The sequence below is a fragment of the Glossina fuscipes genome, unplaced genomic scaffold (genome assembly GCF_014805625.2).
Source record: "Glossina fuscipes isolate IAEA_lab_2018 unplaced genomic scaffold, Yale_Gfus_2 147, whole genome shotgun sequence".
Taxonomy (NCBI): domain Eukaryota; kingdom Metazoa; phylum Arthropoda; class Insecta; order Diptera; family Glossinidae; genus Glossina; species Glossina fuscipes.
The window spans coordinates 2,284,672-2,302,779 of NW_023998490.1; the positions used below are offsets into that span (position 1 = coordinate 2,284,672).

The 18,108-nt window shown below is 36.6% G+C and overlaps 3 protein-coding genes and 2 pseudogenes across 3 annotated transcripts; 4 read left to right on the top strand and 1 right to left on the bottom strand.

The window, feature by feature from the left end:
* Positions 1–4,017: 4,017 nt before the first annotated feature.
* LOC119641302 lies at positions 4,018–4,709 on the top strand (annotated as a pseudogene).
* A 3,428-nt stretch (positions 4,710–8,137) lies between these two features.
* On the top strand, positions 8,138–10,845 carry LOC119641249 (protein SDA1 homolog). Its single transcript, XM_038039825.1, has 3 exons — positions 8,138–8,712; positions 8,780–9,223; positions 9,278–10,845. Exons 1-3 carry the CDS (start codon positions 8,524–8,526, stop codon positions 10,754–10,756), a joined length of 2,112 nt encoding a protein of 703 aa, XP_037895753.1. The 5' UTR covers positions 8,138–8,523; the 3' UTR covers positions 10,757–10,845.
* Positions 10,773–11,721, bottom strand: LOC119641250 (RNA-binding protein 8A). Its single transcript, XM_038039826.1, has 2 exons — positions 11,375–11,721; positions 10,773–11,295 (listed from the first exon to the last, which is right to left on the bottom strand). The coding sequence occupies exons 1-2, from the start codon at positions 11,433–11,435 to the stop codon at positions 10,856–10,858; spliced, it is 501 nt and encodes a 166-aa protein (XP_037895754.1). The 5' UTR covers positions 11,436–11,721; the 3' UTR covers positions 10,773–10,855.
* A 181-nt stretch (positions 11,722–11,902) lies between these two features.
* Positions 11,903–12,344, top strand: LOC119641274 (splicing factor 3B subunit 5). The gene is made up of 2 exons (XM_038039869.1): positions 11,903–12,032; positions 12,185–12,344. Exons 1-2 carry the CDS (start codon positions 11,908–11,910, stop codon positions 12,315–12,317), a joined length of 258 nt encoding a protein of 85 aa, XP_037895797.1. The 5' UTR covers positions 11,903–11,907; the 3' UTR covers positions 12,318–12,344.
* A 4,130-nt stretch (positions 12,345–16,474) lies between these two features.
* LOC119641156 lies at positions 16,475–17,095 on the top strand (annotated as a pseudogene).
* The last annotated feature ends 1,013 nt before the right edge of the window (positions 17,096–18,108 follow it).

Consider the following 18,108-nt stretch of genomic DNA (forward strand, 5'->3'; position numbering starts at 1 on the left):
TAAACAGTTGTAAGCACTTTGAAAAAATAGCGAAATTCCGGATCGAAAGTATATAAAATGTATATGCGATCCGATTTAAATTATTGCTTTAAGTTTTAAGCTAATTAGAAATGTTGCGGATGTATGCAATACCGAAAAAGACTTGAGAGAGTCTATACCGAAAGGTTATTTAATAGTCGGCCATGTTCCCCTGTAGCGTATTTTTCTATTTATTTATGTTTAGAAAGTTTAGACGGTTTTTTTAGAGATGTCATTTAGAGAAACCCTAATGAAAATTTAAATAGAAAAGAAATTGAAAAGATATAGTGATTTTCTATTTCAACGCAACTGGTTATTTCTGGCATACCCAACGAATATGTCCACCACTTTCGATGAGGAATTTCACGAAGTCTTTAGCCGTGTGCTTCGGGACTGTCCGGAGTCGTGGCATCATCGGGGGACCAATTAAAGGCCAGTACCATGAACTGGCCGGGAAAGTAAGCAAGGAGCTTCATCGTTCAGGGTCCGCACAAAAGGCGCAGGTCAGTTTGAGAGAAATCAAGCGGCGTCTGCTACGGCTCAAACAAGGATCGTCCTTCCACTTGGATATGTGCGGGCCGCGGAGGTGATGTATAAAATAATTGAGGAGCAGGAATTCCGAGCTTCAAACAAGTAGGCATCGCAGATGCGCGAAGAGACTCCATCGAAAAGATGGCGAAAGATATGACTGCAATTAGACGTGATACGTCAAGTAATCAGTGCGAGAGTGCTTTCGAATCGTTCGTCGAGAAATGTATGGATATAATCCAGGAGGTTTATGACGGGCAAACTACGCCAGAGAGTCCGAGTTTGCATGATCCCGATATGCCGCCCACATCGGCTGCCGCAGCACCTGCGCAGAGGAAAGGGCGGCGCGAAGTGAGCCCGGAAGTAGTGGACAACAGCAAGGAGGCGCTGGAAAAGCTCATGGAGAAGTTAACTGTCCGCGATAAAATTGTACAAATAAATTTCGACGACGTATACACAAATAGACGAACGGTTTATTTGCGGCCAGAGGGCCGGGTACATGGTTGCGGATATGCAAATGCGGTTATGCGAATAAGACTTGATATCCCCGCTGCTTTTTTAATCCATTGGTTGCAAGTATAAGGGTACAGGAGAATTTACAACTCACGGAAGATATTGGGCCCGACGTCCGAGCTATCGTCTGCGATAGAAATATGTGCAATAAGAATATGTTGAAGAAATTCTTAAGCAGAGTATACTGCAGGAGGCGAGTTGATGGCAGCACACTCCAGGTACGCCTGTTATTCGATTACCCGCGCATCGTACAGGCGCTCCGAGCAAAAATTAACGAAAATGATCTAGCAGGCACGTGTGACATCAGGTACGTAGCAGCGAAAATGACGTTAGCGCACAGGTCTAGCTGCCGATTCTGGGCAGTAAGCGGCTCCGTCCTGCTTTATAGCTCGGCGTTTGGAAGGACCGTAGCCATGCAGTTCTTCAGCTATACGCAGGCGGCATCACAACAAGGCTCGATAAATGCAAACGAGGTGGACATTAATGTTGTCCACGCGCAGAGCTCGTGCTACTTCATCCGCAACATCGCGAAGCTCATGAACGTGATGCACCGGAAGGCCATCAATAGAGGAAACTGGATGGTGCAAAGAGATGTGCTGAAAGAAGTGAGGACATATTTAGAGACGTATTTAGAGGTGGACTCGTTTGCTGTTGACGCGCTGTTGACGATCATAAATTTTATTCTTTTAATGGACGAGCTGGTGTCGGTTTAGCCAGACGTAACTATAAAGACATACAGGGTAAGCCAGGACCCGTTGGAGAAGATGTTCTTAAACTTAGGAAGTCAGTGAAGATCATGGAGGTTTTGGGAAAACTGAGGAACTTCATCGTGTCGCAATGGTCTAGCTGTTTCAGGTCCGACAACGAGTACCTCCTCATCAACACGATGGACTATGCAAATACAATCTAAGAGGAAGTAGAATTCGCGCCGTTCGACTTTGATGGGGAGATATACCGCGACCTGATCTTAAATCGGCTTAGCAACGAAGACGAAGGCTACCTGCGGCTGCTCACAGGAAACGCAATAGCGCGGTACATCGGTGAGCAGCTGTCAGGCGCGCGTCGCGGACCTAACTCAGTCTGAAGAAGATGCCTGCAAGGAGGTGAGCAGCCGAGTTGTCACCAAGAATCATATGGACAACTGTATCCTCAGAATTCCTGCAACCGCTGTTTCCGAAAGCGGAGGTACATAAGGCGTTGACTTTTTCTCGCGAGGAGGTTCCTTCGGAAGCAGCAGTACCCACCGCATAAATTTGTTTGGGTCCGCGCTGTTCATGTTGCTGAAGGGGATAAATTGGAGGGAGACCGAGGACGGAAACATATTGACATACTAAGGCGTCAGCTCCTCCGCGCAATCAATAAGAAAACAATATTATAAACAGGAAATATTTGAAACAATAAAAATCACGGCGATACTATAGATAACTGAAGTTGTATTTAAGGCTTGGAGGACGAGAAAATGAACAGAGCCGTTAGCAAGATCTTACATGCAGAAAAGATGTAAAAGAATGTATGTAAGCACATAGACTAAAGAAACCACAGCAATTTCGAAAGAAAAACAATACATAAAGCATCAAATATTCCATGAAAAGACGGTTATTTCCTTTAAAAACGGTGTTAGCGTTGTAAACAATCAATTGAAAAATCTTTTATTTTAAATACTTTTATTTGAAAGATTCCCGATAATATGCATAAATATCAGCAGTTATTGTTATTAATAATTTTTTGCATAAGTGTTATATGTATATTAATGTATAAAACTGAAAACAATCGTCTTAAGTATGTTTTACACGTTATTAACTTTTTTGAACGGAAGTATGCAGCTATCCTTCGCCGCATAGACAATATTAATAATTCATCTCATTATCTGGTGGATTTCGTACATCCATTACCGGTTTGGCAGCTAATAGGTCGACATTTCCATACATAAGCTGTTGTAATAGTCGTTGGCCGTACAGGTGCCATTCAAAATTTTAAATGTTCTGTAAATTATGAAGTCGATAAGATAAACAAAGGCGAATTTCGGTTTCAAAGGTTGGATAAAGAAGGGACGGATGGCTTAACTGAATTTACCCGATATCGTTTTTATTGCCGTATAACAAGAGATTTTGATCAACCAAAAAGTGTTCCGTTCACAGAAGTTACAGATGGGGGTTCTATCTTGGGTAGGCAGACCTTCCGGTCAGAAATTTATATTGTTACGGAAATCCCAAATCCTGTTCATTCCAGCTAAGTATTAAACTCCCTACAGAGGGAGAAACTAAATACACATTCGCATCGCCTCACGCAACTGCCGACCGAGAGAAACGAATGCCAGAAAAGCAGGTTAACGAATTCAAAGTGAAACTATAAAATTAGGTATAGTAACCTGATTGTAATAATGTATATAAACAGAATGTTTGTGGAAGGCACAATTAGTCGGACAAGGACATTTGAGTCGAAAGTACTGCCAAAAATTGTGAATAGTCGTACTGTTAAGAAATATAGTTGTAAATAAAAGAATTTTTAAGTGTATTTCTCTTGATCAAAATATCCACGATCCACGACTGTGTCTTACAAAAGCGAATTTCATAGCAATATATTCTTATGTGGCGATCCAGGAACTTCGAAATCGCAAATGTTGCAATATGTCTACAATTTGGTGCCACGATCACAGTACAAAATGGAAGATACGAACATTTCACCTGGTTCGGGGCTTTCCTTGCTTCAAAAAAAATGAGTCAAGAGGGCACTAACTAGATAAGTATTTATGAAAATGGTATTGTTATTGTTTTTCTTTTGCGGAATTTTTATTTTAGAACTTGTCGTCTCCTTACGACGAGCTTACCATAATCCCGGCAGGCTTTGATGTTACTCGTTTGAATACGTATCGAAAGAAACTCATTGGCATCGTAAAAAAGCAGTGTGTAGGAATAATGCAAACAAGTTTAAGTGTAGAGCCAATATCTTATTTATTTTATGGCACCACACTTTAGCTCTACGCCGAAATCGTATTACAGCGATTCCTTATTTTTCCTGTCGTTGGGTCTGCATCGCATCGCGGATGAGAGAACGGGCTGTTTTATTGGACTGTGATATAGTCTTCGAGGCAGATGTACGCTTCCTTTTTGCTGAATTTGAACGTCTCTCCAAAGAAAATCTTTTCGTTTTAGGGCCGGAGCTAATTCCAGTCTATCGTCATATTTTATATCGGTAACGAGCAATATTTTCCCAACACGGACTTCGGTAGCCCTTTCTACATGTCGCCAAATGAACTATATAATTTACTTTCTGCTGAGACCCATACCTATAAAATGCGAAAATCTGAAAAACATCTGCGACATGGTTATCCGGGTCCCAATTCCGGAGTTGTGCAGCTACACCTCACTGCTATACGTCATGCCCGGCTTTTTCACGACAAACTGCAAGAAACTGGGATACGTAAATTGACATCAAAGTGTATGTTTAAAGGTGACTTGGGCGATCAAGACTTTTTCACTTTATTGGGCTATGAATCTCCGAATCTGATTTATCGTCTAGATTGCGTATGGAATCGTCAATTGTGTACATCGAAAGATCATGGCTATAGTGATGGCTTTGATAAATATTTCACTTGCAAAGGACGTATGAAAACGTATCATGGCAATTGTAATGCTCGGGTACCCGAGTAATAAATTCAATAAGTCCGAGGAATGCCGATAATGGCAGATTAACGGACGTTCAATTGTATGCATCTCATATGTTAGTTAACTAGTTACTTATGTAAAATTTGCTTACCAAAATAACAAATTTCAACTAAAATTTTCTCCTCAACATCTTAGTTAGTGCCCTATTTTCCCCACCTCATAAGTATTTATCTCGCTTAATAATCGTTATATCCTTTCAAAAGCCAAGGAAAGGAGAAAAAAGCCATATATATATATATATATATATATATATATATACAATTATAAGTATAACAGAAAATTGTAAAATTGTAAGATGAAAAGTGACTTGAATGAAACATTCCATTTATTTAACAATGACTACAACAGCTTTTTGCCATTGTTGAAACTACGGTATACTAAACCACGGTATATAATAATATTAGGTTGGGGAAAAAGAAATCCATTATTTTTTCGGTAGATGGCTGCACTGATAGATTTCTCGTAATGTATCGATCAAACAATTTCAGATTTCTGCTCGTTGGAAAGGTGACATTTCGCAGTAAAAAAATTCTTTTGCTGTTTTTTGTTTGGTGCATTCAGCTGTGAGTTACAGCGTGTTAAAAATGGAAGTGAACAAAGAAAAAATTCGGTACATTTTACAGTTTTTCTTTGACAAAGGCGAAAATGCAAGCCAGGCGGCTAAAATTGTGAATGGGGTTTATGGTTCCGATACTGTAACAGCCAATTATGTGCAATTTTGGTTAAAGATGCAGCTCGCACAGGTAGGCCGGTCGTCAAAAATGTCGATAAAATCGGAGAAATGATTGAAGTTGACCGGCATGTTAGCAGTCGTAACATCGCCCAGGAGCTAAAAATCGACCATAAAACAGTTTTAAACCATTTACACAAATCTGGATTCAAAAAGAAGTTCGGTGTTTGGGTGCCACAACAATTAACAGAAAAAAACATGATGGATCGAATTTCCATCTGCGAAGCCTTGGCCAAACGGAATGAGATAGACCCATTTCTTAAACGGATGGTGACTGGAGATGAGAAGTGGATCACATACGATAACCCTGTGCGAAAACGATCGTGGTCAAAGAGCGGTGAAGCATCTCAATCGGCCAGGAAGGTTTTGCTATGCATTTGGTGGGACTGGAAGGGGATTATGAGTTGCTTCCATATGGCCAAACGCTAAATTCTGATCTCTACTGTCAACAACTGGACCGTTTGAAGATAGCGATTGACCAGAAACGGCCAGAATTGGCCAACAGGAGAGGTGTCGTGTTCCACCAGGACAACGCTAGGCCACACACATCTACAGTGACTCGCCAGAAACTTCGGGAGCTTGGTTGGGAAATTTTAATGCATCCGCCATACAGTCCGGACTTGGCATCAAGCGATTATCATCTTTTTCTTGCATTGCAAAATTTCTTTAATGATAAAAAATTGGAATCTAGGGAGGATTGTGAAAATCGACTACTAGAGTTTTTTGCAAATAGAGACCAGGACTTCTATGAGAGAGGCATTGTGAAGTTACCTTTAAAATGGCAGCAAATCGTACAACAAAACGGTGCATATTTGACCCAAATCGGACAATCCGAAGCATGTTAAATAAAGTCGTGAAGTTCATATAAAAATAATGGATTTCTTTTTCCCCAACTTATATTAAACGCACCTACATAAGAGGAAATAAGTTTTGCTTTTACTTTAGCGAATCAACTAATCTTTTTTGATGACATGGCAGATAATCTCGACGGTATTACCTGCCGAACTAGACAATTTTTTACTTGTTCCTTTACAGAATGTTTATTTTATAGAACATTTTCTATTATTATTATTATTATTATTATAAATTTAACCAGACAATAAATTTTAAGACTAAAGCCTTAAAGCATTAGCATCTAAGGCTATCGGTTTTATTAAAACTTTACCGCACTTGAGATTTGAACCCACGACCATTGAGTAGCTAGTCGAGACTCTTGTCTACTTGGCCACTCAGGCGGAGAAAGAATCTAATAATTTCACCTGGGTATGGATTCGAATAAGTTTTCTAAATTAGTTAAACTTTATTGCTTAGGTCGGCCATTGCTTGAAAAGTTAAGTTGTTGCTTCGGTTGGTGTTATTAGTAGAGAAAGTAAGAAATTGATTTCACACATATATATGCATATATACCTAAACAAAACAAACCATTGGATTCATAATTAAAAACATTTCGATTTTCGTGAGAAAACCCGTATGCATTTAACAATAATTGGGTGATATGTTATATATATGTATATAAATGCAAATTAGTTGACTTTTATTATTGGAAGTAAAAGATTGAATAACTTTAAAACTGTTTGGAAAAGGATTTAATATTGTTCGGCAAGCGATGTCTAATGCAAGCCAAGAAAATACTTTTGAAAGCGAGAAATTAAGGAGGAGTTTTAGATTAAACAGTTCTATAGAGAAATAGCAACTGCTACCTAGGCTACTTGACGGCATTTATTTGAATAAAATACTTTTGATATTTTTATTCAAATAAAAATCGGTTTACACTATATTAAGCTAAACAGGGTCAAGCAGTGTTTTTGAAGACAATATTTAGGTGGTAAAAAATTTTTTTTCGTTTTAACTATTCACAAAAGCCGCTTATTCAATTAATATACAGTAAAAGTTCCTTATTCGCTCTTCCTTTATTCGCAGATTCTATTCACAGATGAAAAAAATGCGACCAATTTCCATATTTGCGGCTATAAATTTCTTTATTCGCGGTTATTGAAAATGTAAACAAACAGAATGAAAGGAAACTTATTACTCAATGAATAAAGTATTGTTGCGAAAATCCCAAATCCCAAATTTCATTTCAGCTAAGTAATTTCCCCAAATAACAAATTGCCTAAAGAGGGAAAAACGAAATGCACATTCGCATTCAATTAAATTGATTTTTCTATATACTTGTTTTTTTTTTATTTTGTCACCTAGAAATGTATCCTCTAAAATCCCATATAAATTAACGATTACAATTAAATTAACAAAATTTATTCACGGTTTCTGTATTCGCGGCATTTTTGTGGAACGTATCCCCCATGAATAAGGAAGGTAATAAAAGTTCGTATTCTAAGGGAGCAAAAAAACGTACCATGTCAACGGTTACTACCATGTTTAATTCTTTACCGAATTTACGTAACAATCTGCTCAAAATTTCATGAGGTATGAGTACCATCGTATTTACTATGTATTCTGTTGTTCGAAAAATATAAAAAAAAAAATAAAAATAATGATCTCGCAAAAAATGCAATAATTTTATTTATTTATAATATATAATTGTAATTTTATTTATTTCTTTATATTTTAAATCACAATGGCAGATTTTATTAATGTGGATTTATTTGTTTTCTATTGTCTTTTCTTACACAAGGATCTAGTGTAGCAGAATGATTTTTCAACAAATCCCCCAAGTGCTAAGGAAATTTCAAGCATTCAGTGGAATAATATTAAGCTACCTTGAAAGATAGAACAATAAGAAAAAAAAATTCTAAACAAGATCGTAATGCTTAGACATATTCAATACGAGTGATGGATAATAAACAACATATGATCTTTTAATACATGATTTTATCAAAATGTTCACACGTGCACTTTTAACCGCACTTCTTCAAGAAACAATTGCACGTATTGTTCGTATGCGAGCGAAATACAACCGTTCTATGTCTTGTTTTGAAGGATAGTTACGATAATTGTATATTTACATTTAAAACATATGACTTTTTGCAGTAGAGTGTACATTAGCAGCACGTGTTTTTGCTAAACTGACTAAACAAATAATTATCATTAAGCTCCAAAACAGAAAAAATGCGACATAATAATCAATTACCTGATAATTTGCCACAATTACAAAACCTAATTAAACGTGACCCGGAATCATACAAAGATGAATTTCAACAGCAATATCGTCATTTTCTCAATAGCTTGGAAGTATTTGCTTTAAAACCAAATGAAGAAAATAAAAAAATTGATGAATTAGTGATGTTCATAGCGCAAGTATTAAATTAAATTAAAGCATTATGATCTTGTTTAGAATTTTTTTTTTAATGTTCTGTCTTTCAAGGTAGCTCAATGTTATCCTGCTGAATGCTTGCAATTTCCTCAGCACTTGGTGGATTTGTTGAAAAATCATGCTACCACATTAGATCCTACTATGCGCAATTGTTTTGTTAAGGCTTTGATATTAATGCGTAACAAAAGCCTCATTCCTGCCTTGGAATTGTTGGAAATATGTTTTCAGTTAATGCGTTGTCCAGACAAACATTTGAGGACATTTCTTCAAAACCACATAATAGCCGATATCAAGAATATGAATTCTAAGCACAAAGATATGAAGCTAAATTCCACGTTGCAAAATTTTATGTATTCAATGTTAAAAGATGCTAACCCAAAAGCTGCTAAAATGTCTTTAGATGTTATGGTTGAACTATATAGAAAAGATATATGGAATGATGCCCGGACTGTGAATTTTATTGCAAATGAGGGCTGTTTTTCAAAGATGACAAAGGTATGGTTTTAGAATGCCGAAGCAATTGATTTATTCTACAACGGGATATTACAGGTTATGGTGGCTTCCTTGAAATTCTTTTTGGGTTGTGATGAGGAAAGTGTCGGTTCTAATGATTCCGATAGTGAGGATAATATAGATTTAAAAAGCGCTCTAATACAAAGTCGTGTAAATAAAAAAACCAAAAAGCGTAAGAAGCAATTGGAACAATTGAAGAGACAAGCTGTAAAAGCTCAGAAAAAGAAAGGACGGGCTCCTTCTTTCAACTTTTCTGCGATCCATTTAATACACAATCCTCAAGGCTTCGCCGAAGAGCTCTTTAAACAATTACAAAGTGGCAATGAACGTTTTGAAGTAAAACTTATGCACCTGGATGTAATATCTCGTTTAATTGGTATTCACCAACTATTTTTGTTTTCTTTTTATTCATATATTACAAGATTTATGCAACCACATCAGCGACAAGTAACTAGAATTTTACAGTTCGCGGCTCAGGCATCTCATGAGCTAGTGCCTGGGGATGTGATAGAACCCATTTTAAAAACAATAGCAAATAATTTCATAACCGAACGTAACTCTTCAGATGCCATGGCTATTGGTTTGAACGCTACCCGCGAAATTTGTCAAAGATGTCCTTTGGCTATGGGCGAAGATTTATTGAGAGATTTAGCTATGTATAAAAGCTATAAGGATAAGTCCGTAATGATGGCTGCAAAGTCATTAATAACGCTCTACCGGGAACAATTGCCAGCATTGCTGCACAAAAAAGACAGAGGACGTTTAACGGAAGCTCAGGCTGAATTAAAACCACGGGCTTATGGTGAAATCCAAGTACACGACACGGTACCGGGAGCCGAGGCGTTGCTAAAAAATTCGAAAATCATTAACATCGACAGTGATGACGGTAGTGATTTTGACAACAATCAAGGGGAATGGGTGGACGTATCGCACAGCGAAAATGAAGCTGACAGCGAGGCACAAAGTAGTGACAACGAAGAGGAGAGTGAATTGGAAATTGAAAATGACAATAATAGTACCGAAGACTCTGACGAAGATTGTATTGAAGAGGAATCCGTAAAAGTATCACCTGCGATTCCATCCGATGTTAAAAAGCTTAATGAAAAAGAGTCTGCCAAGGAATTGGCGTCAACTCGTATATTTACTGATGAAGATTTCAAACGCATTAACGCAGTCAATCTTAAAAAGACAGTCACCAATGCGCGCAAACGGCCGTTGGAAAAAGAAAATTCAGAATTAGTAAAGCTCGATAACATCGAGATGATTTATAAGAAACGTAAGCATGATAAGGAATCACGTTTGGAAACGGTTGAAGATGGGCGCTCAGATCGCGAAAAATATGGTTGGAAAGATGGCCGCAAAAATCCCGATTGTTCCAAAACCAATCGCGAGAAACGCAAACGAAAAAATTTCGTTATGATGCGGCACAAGGCCCGATCTAAGGGCAAAAAAAGCTTTCGTGAAAAACAACAAGCCTTAAGAAGGCATTTGTTGCATCAAAAGAAAATGAAATAAGTACATACGCAACTAATAAAAGTTCATTGTTACATATTTTTTTATATACTGTTTACGTGTACGGCTTTATTCTACATAAAATAAAATGCGATCCTTCACTCATCGACGTCTTTTTTCCGAAGATTTTTTAATTCTTTTCGGACCTTTGACAAAACACCAATCCACTTGTATAGGTTGGCCCATAATCTCGGTGCCATTCAAATTATCCTTTGCAGCTAAAGCCTGTTTATGCGTTTCGTATTCTACAAGTGCGTAACCTTTAGAAAATCCGGTACGACGATCTAAATTAAGATGAATATTCTTTATGTCGCCATAATCACAAAATTTTTCCTGTATTTCGTCCTCTTGTGCTTCTTCATGTATATTGGTAACAAATAATATCCATCCTTCTACAGAACGCTGTGGTCCCGGTTCTAGCTCGTCATCATCTTCATGCCGTACACGCTCATACTGGTGTATTGTTTCGCGGACCGTAGTTTCACTGCCAAAACCGCGTCCTTTACGGTGCTTCGCTTTCTCTTTAAGGCGTACGATACCTTCTAAACACGCGCACAAATAGCATAAGGGGAAAAACAGAGATCATTTGACATATTCGAAACGATTCGATTTACGACTTACGATCACCGTCTTCATCAACCTCAAACTCTTCAGCATTATCAATATCTAATACATCAGCCATTTTTATATATATTAACTTTTTTGTACAAATTTATATTTTAATCCCTCGCTTTACACTTTCCTTTGAAGAACAAACACCGAGCAATCAACCAAATTTGATAAACATTTATTAGGTGTTGCCATACAAATTTAGTTTAGTTAGTTTAATTTTTATGACACTAAACTCTATATGAAATAGACGATTTGATATGCGTCCGGTGGGATTTTTCTCGGTTTTAATCAAGTCCAAAAAAGCTGCTTATTTAGCTAGTAATCATCCAAACCACTGGCGTAATTTTCCGCGAAGCAGCGACACCATTCAAGATTTTAATAAATGCTGGGCCGAATTATATTCGAACACAAACCCTTGAACAATTTTTATCGAATGACTTGAGTTATTGATAAAAGTACATCTCAAATAAAGTGTCAAAGTTTGTTTACCAAAACTATACGCATTTTGTTTACGCAATTTGTTTAGTTGAAGACGAAGGAAGATGGGTGATCGTTATAATATTCACAGTCAATTAGAGCATTTGCAAAGTAAATATATCGGAACAGGTCATGCTGATACTACCAAATACGAATGGCTAACTAATCAGCATCGTGACTCACTAGCCAGGTATTCCAATTTTATTCTAGGAATATATTTTAAACACCTAAAAAATTAAACTCACACAATGCAACGAATATATCATAATCATTAGTTTTTACTGAAGTTAGCGCTAATTAAATACTGATTACCCTTATAAATTTATTTTATTCCTCTTAAAGCTATATGGGGCACTATGATATGCTCAACTATTTTGCAATCGCCTTAAATGAAACTAAAGGACGTGTTAGGTTCGATTTAATGGAGAGAAGTTTGCAGCCTTGTGGTCCACCTCCAGAAAAGCCAGAAGATTAAATTTCTTTGTTAAACTTTATTACAAATATAAACTTTTATAAAATTTCTAAAACATACAAAAATCTTCATGTTTTTGAGTATTGTGAAAACTACGGAAAAACTACTCGAGCCCGAACGGTGCATAGTCTTCTTCGGGCTCTTCCACAATTTCGTACCTCATCTCATTGATGAGGAGGTAATCGTTGGTTGCCTGTAGTCCTTTTTTACATGGAATACTGAAAGGTTCCTTAGACGATTGCACAATTGTATGATTTCGAAAGCTGATCTGGTCCTCTTCCTTTTTGACAAAGACATATTAACGAAGAAAACTTCAAGAAGGTCCTGGCTTACCCTGCATGAGTCGAAAATTGTGTTCATCAAATCTTCTATCAAGCTGGCGAAATTTGTAATCGTTGTGTCTGTGGCGACAGCAAGGGTGTCCTTCTTAACACTTTCACGAAATATTCGCTAATTTGCTGGAGTTCGTCTTTGACCTTATTCGCATTTTGCCCCAATATGGATCTCCGATGAAATAAATTGAAGAATTTTAACAGCATCGTGGAGATCTCCAGGTCCAGTTGGCAATCTCGGGGTCGTTTCTGTACAGATCTTCATTAATAACCGCTTGTAGTAAGGCTGGTGTCGCGTGGTGGAAAAATTGCACCAGAGCATTTTAAGCAATCGCTACGTAAAGACAAAACAATGAAATTAATCAATTAAATGCCAGACTTTGTTGCAAAATTTAGAAAATAATTGTAAAGTCGTATTTTTGTTTCCTTTTTTCAATTGTTTTTTTATCTTTTGAGGAGGTGTATATAGTTGTGGATCAGCAGAATTCCAGCGTGTAATGAGTGTACCGCTTCCTTATAGGCGAGATTCCTGCCGCAAACGACTGCTCGCACGTCTAATCCAATCTCCTGTACCAGGTTGAGATTGTTTTGCAGTACTCTTGCATCTAAATTGCCACGCGTGGAGGGGTGGACGCTCATGACCATAATAAAAGCCTTCACTAGGCTTCTTACGGCGAAGACGAGGACCGTTTTGTAGGCAGAAGTTTATCATGTCAGCCAGTTGCATAATGTTCAATTTTTTTTTTAGTTCCAAGGACTTCGGTCTGGTAGGAACACGTGTTCCTTTTGCGCTCGTTGACGTAATTGAAACTCTATAGTGTATCTGCTGCCCACAAATTCACTACGTGATTATTGGTGAACACTTCGTTGAAGTGCAATTGGACAATTTTGTCGTGAGAAGTCAATTTCCTCACGACCTCTCGAAGTGCCTCAATATTCGGCACCACTCTCCCAGCATTTTCCACTTCCAGGCCTTCTGGATTTACGGCGGGTTCAAGGCGTCTATCTTTCCTCCTCCGAGCTGCCGCCGACGATGTTGACGGTCCCTCGTCGTCTACGTCGTTGATGTATCTATTTGCATTATTACTAAAACCCATAATATTGGAGCTTTCTATTCTAAATGGTCGTTCATTCGTCTGTCACTCCGTTTGTTCCCCTGTAACTTTTTCCTGTGAAAATTTGCGGTCTATTTCGGCAAATTCTAAAAAGTTTTCGTAGTCTTTGTGCATCCGTTCTTTTTCTTCTACCGGTATTTCTCAACAGTCTACTTCTACCAGTATTTCTCTATAGTCTATGTCCATCTGTACTTCTCCACAATCGATTTCTACCGGTACTTCCCCGGGCGCTAACATTTTTGTGGTAATTCTAGCGATAGCACCTTTCAATCCTAATTTATGCTTGTACCACACATACGCGCCTATATCCGTGTACCCTGTCCCCTCCGAGTTGTCCAGTCGTTTTAGGTAGATTTTTGTCAATATTTTAGCTAACCTACTACCATGTATCTTCCAAGAAACGTATCCCTTTCCTAGACCCCACAACTCTGGATAACTTTTCAATAGGTCGCTGAAAAGTGCGTTAGGTATGAAGACCATTTTATTATACAATATTATATTAAATAACGTATGTAATAATATAGATAATATGTATAATAATATAAATAAATATGTATTAAATCCTGAAAAGAAGAAAAGAAGAAAAGAAAAAAAGGGAAATATATACATGAAAAATTTGCTTTTTTAAAATTTGTTTGTTTTTACTTAGTAAGAAGTTGTCTTCAATAATAACAAATAGTAATTTAAAAAAAATGGTACAAATTACATTTCATTAAAAACCGTACCCGGCATGACCTTCTAACGTTTAAGAAAAATTTCATAGAGAAAAATACCATAGAGATATAACATCTCACAAAAAGAAGAAAGTAAACAAATTCAAAAGCTATTCTTGAAGATATTCTTGAAAACAAACGCAATACATATATGAAGACACTTTTAAATATCAGATAAATTAAACATAGACTTAAGAAAGGAAAGAGTATAAAGTATATTGCTTTTTAAAACTGGTCTTACCTTAATAAAAGATATGTCCAGTCTATAGGACGGAAAGATTTAATGCGAGTCAGTCATTAAAAATATGTCATTATAAAAAAAAGGTATCTTGAACTGAAGATAAACATAACATATCTGATTTAAAAAGAGAAGCCGGCTTCTCTTACGGTTGACGCTATTTCAACTACCGTATAAGTATATAGCTTTTAATTTTGTCCTTATGCAATTAACAAAGAAAAAAAGTTAACTAAAAATAGAAATTAATAATGTATTATTTTTTACGTATGGATTTAAGATGTTGCTGCTAAATCGATCTTTGTCTGGCTGTTTATAATCTGCTTGTCTACCTGTTTATCAGGAGACCAACCTTTGTTTCGCAAATCAATCAAAAATCTATAATTTTTGGTATGGAGCTTTACCATTGTTCTAAAATTTTTCATCCCAACACCATTAACATTTCAAGTGAGAAAACTAACTAAATCGATCATGGGCTATATAAATAAATAAATGTCTTTTGACATTGGTTTGTTCATATTTACTTTATTCTCTAATATCGAATAAAGTTCCACGACGCCGCTTGATCTATATATTCAAAAATAATGCAAGGTGCTTTTATGTTCTATTAAAATATAACTCACCGCCTAAATTTATTACTGAGCACGAAGTGATAATGTTGTCTTGGGCAGATCTTTAATGTCTGAAACCAAATTGAAGATTGGTGAGGATACGTTTGGACTCGGGATGCCATTCTAGTCGTAAGTACAACACTGTCTCGAAAATTTTTCTAAGGAAGGAAACTAAGGCAATACATCTGTTGGAACTAAGACTAACTGACGAGTTATTCTTTTTTCTTAACGTGAAAATTTGGATATCGTACCAGTCAGAGGGTATATGGTAATTAGGATATTCTTAAATTCTGTTAGTGAGATTAAACCGTTTTCAATATTTAAAATTTTGAGGTGATCGTTACGAATACTATCTAAACCCGGAGCCGAGTTTTTGAGCTCAAGGAGAGATATGTCAGTTAAGAAGAAATTCCTCATCGTTCATCATCAGTTCCTCATCTAGCTCCATGGGTAGTCCGTTAAACGTACTAACTACGTGGGCTGTGTAGTTAAACAACCAGTTACCGATAATATCCCAACGGAGGAAAATCACAATTCTTCTTCAGAAATATTGATTTAGATACAATAGAAATATAAACCATCGAAACAGACACTGGTACGGATAAAAACATTAGCATGAATAGCAAATGAACCCATAAATACTGTATACATGGAATGAAAATCTGAAGCTAATATCTCGACGACGGGACTAAGAAGAACGTAACGAAGGAGGATGCAGATGAGGCTGCGATAAAATCACATATGAATGGGCTTCTAAAACTTATTCAAATTTGTGATCCGAATTTGATAACGAGTTCACCCAAGATGGCGATTTTCTTTTGCATTCTTAAACAAAGTTTTTAAGGCGGTTTTTTGCCATTATAAATTTGTTTTAAAACTTAATCGAGTTGGTTAACAATGCTCGTGCAGGGATTAAACGTTTCGATAATATTTTCATATTAGTTTGTTTCAAGTTTTTATTGAGTTCATTTTTGTACTATTTTATTATTATATGCTATTATATTATTCAAAAGTTCTGTTAATTCGTTAGTCTTCTATCCTTTGGATTTAGTAATTTTTTTGTAGGAACGACAAATTTTCGAATTAGATGAATGACCAGCATATAAATTTATACATTTTTTAGTTTGAGAACGATCGGTTGGCTTCTGCCACCAATGTATAAATGACTTAAAGATGGAGAACTTTTCAAATCCAGGTATATTGTGGATCAATAATCGTTGTTTTCATAATTAATTTGAGATTTCAGCTATGTTTTCTCACACGCGTCAGATTTTTTACGCTATTTAACATTATGGCGTTGATGGCACATGTCTCGACATAGACACTATAATGTTGCGTTCTATCGAAAATATGCCCCCAAACTTTGTCGGAGCTGAATCAATCCGTTATTTGGCTGCAGGAGTGATGAATACTGTACCCGATGGCTTTGGTCACGAAATATCCAAATTATATGTTTCCAATTTCGTGAGAAATTTTAAAGGCAACAATTCGGGCAATCATGGTCCTGGTGTTATAAACCGTGCAATGCGAAAAGTTTGTGACACTGAGACAATTGCACTAATGTTTGATCCGAAACGTTGTAAAGGCTTTCATATATTTGATCGAAACATTTTCTATGCGATATCTTGGGAAGAGTGGCGTGATTCTTTCGAATCAGAAAAAATGGAAAAAACATTAGGTCGCACCGACCATTCGTACATAGGTCATTTCTGAAATAAAATATCCGTCGACTTTTCCATTAAAGTAGGCATTAGTAGGCAGCTAGAGAAAAATTTATATATAAATTTAATAACAAACTCGATCTTTATTTGATTTTAGTTTAAGTTTTCATTTTCTTCTCGTATGCATACAGCAACTAAATTAAATTTGATTTTATTAGCCATTGATTTAACTAAGAGCTTTTTCCAAAGATTGTTTTGTTCCTCATTGCAATTATTTTATATATAAATAAAATAATACTACGTGTTCAAAAAGTGAGACTAACTTAACTCCAATCTTTTGAAACATATTTATTATTCCAAATCTACTTCATCGCCTTCAAAGTAATCCCCGCTTATACCGACTTTTTTTTAATTTCTTGAAGTAGTTCTTATATTCAATTTTCGGGACGGCCTTCAAAGCGTTCTGCGCTTTACCTTGTATTTCTTCAATGAAGTCAAAACGTCTCCGGAGTGAGCTTTTGAGCTTGGGGTGAATACAATGATTGTGGAAGGATATGGATGGTTGAGTATTTAACGATCGGGATCAGTGCTTTTGGGTAGTAAGCTAAATTCGGCGCTCTTCCGACTCAAAACATTTTTTCAAATGCTGTTGACTGATGATTTCGAAACGATGGGTTTTAAATCTTTAATTTATTTGACGCGACTTTCATCCACACTGGACGCTTTTCGTCTTCAACCCATTCTCGGACTTCTTTGAAGTTTTTAGTCGGCAAAGTCTGCTCACCAAAGGCTCTCCGTAACATGCTAAACGTTTTGCACAAGAAATTTCATCTCGAAAATAAAATTAAATGCAACTTCTTTGCGTAACAAAAACCGACGTTGTAAAAATCGGAAAGAACACGTTCTGTGTCGCACAAAATCGCAGATGTTTGTCACAATGCTACTATAAAAAAAAATTCTAATATTCAATATACCGGCGCAATTTAACTTGAATGTTGGTTTATTCTTTGAACACAATACCCTATATGCAGCGTATACACGCAATCCTTCTTTACCACATTTTTATATGTGTTCCTTAGAAAACCGTGCTAAAAAATTATGTAAGAAGATACATACGACATACGGTA

Bases quoted from the DNA above. Each gene is read 5' to 3' on its own strand.
- LOC119641250 (XM_038039826.1), bottom strand. From the start codon at position 11,435: ATGGCTGATGTATTAGATATTGATAATGCTGAAGAGTTTGAGGTTGAT. The intron at 11,296-11,374 runs GTAAGTCGTAAA...GCGCGTGTTTAG, and splicing joins GGTTGATGAAGACGGTGATC to AAGGTATCGTACGCCTTAAA.
- LOC119641249 (XM_038039825.1), top strand. From the start codon at position 8,524: ATGCGACATAATAATCAATTACCTGATAATTTGCCACAATTACAAAAC. The intron at 8,713-8,779 runs GTATTAAATTAA...CTGTCTTTCAAG, and splicing joins TAGTGATGTTCATAGCGCAA to GTAGCTCAATGTTATCCTGC. The intron at 9,224-9,277 runs GTATGGTTTTAG...GGGATATTACAG, and splicing joins GTTTTTCAAAGATGACAAAG to GTTATGGTGGCTTCCTTGAA.
- LOC119641274 (XM_038039869.1), top strand. From the start codon at position 11,908: ATGGGTGATCGTTATAATATTCACAGTCAATTAGAGCATTTGCAAAGT. The intron at 12,033-12,184 runs GTATTCCAATTT...TTCCTCTTAAAG, and splicing joins CATCGTGACTCACTAGCCAG to CTATATGGGGCACTATGATA.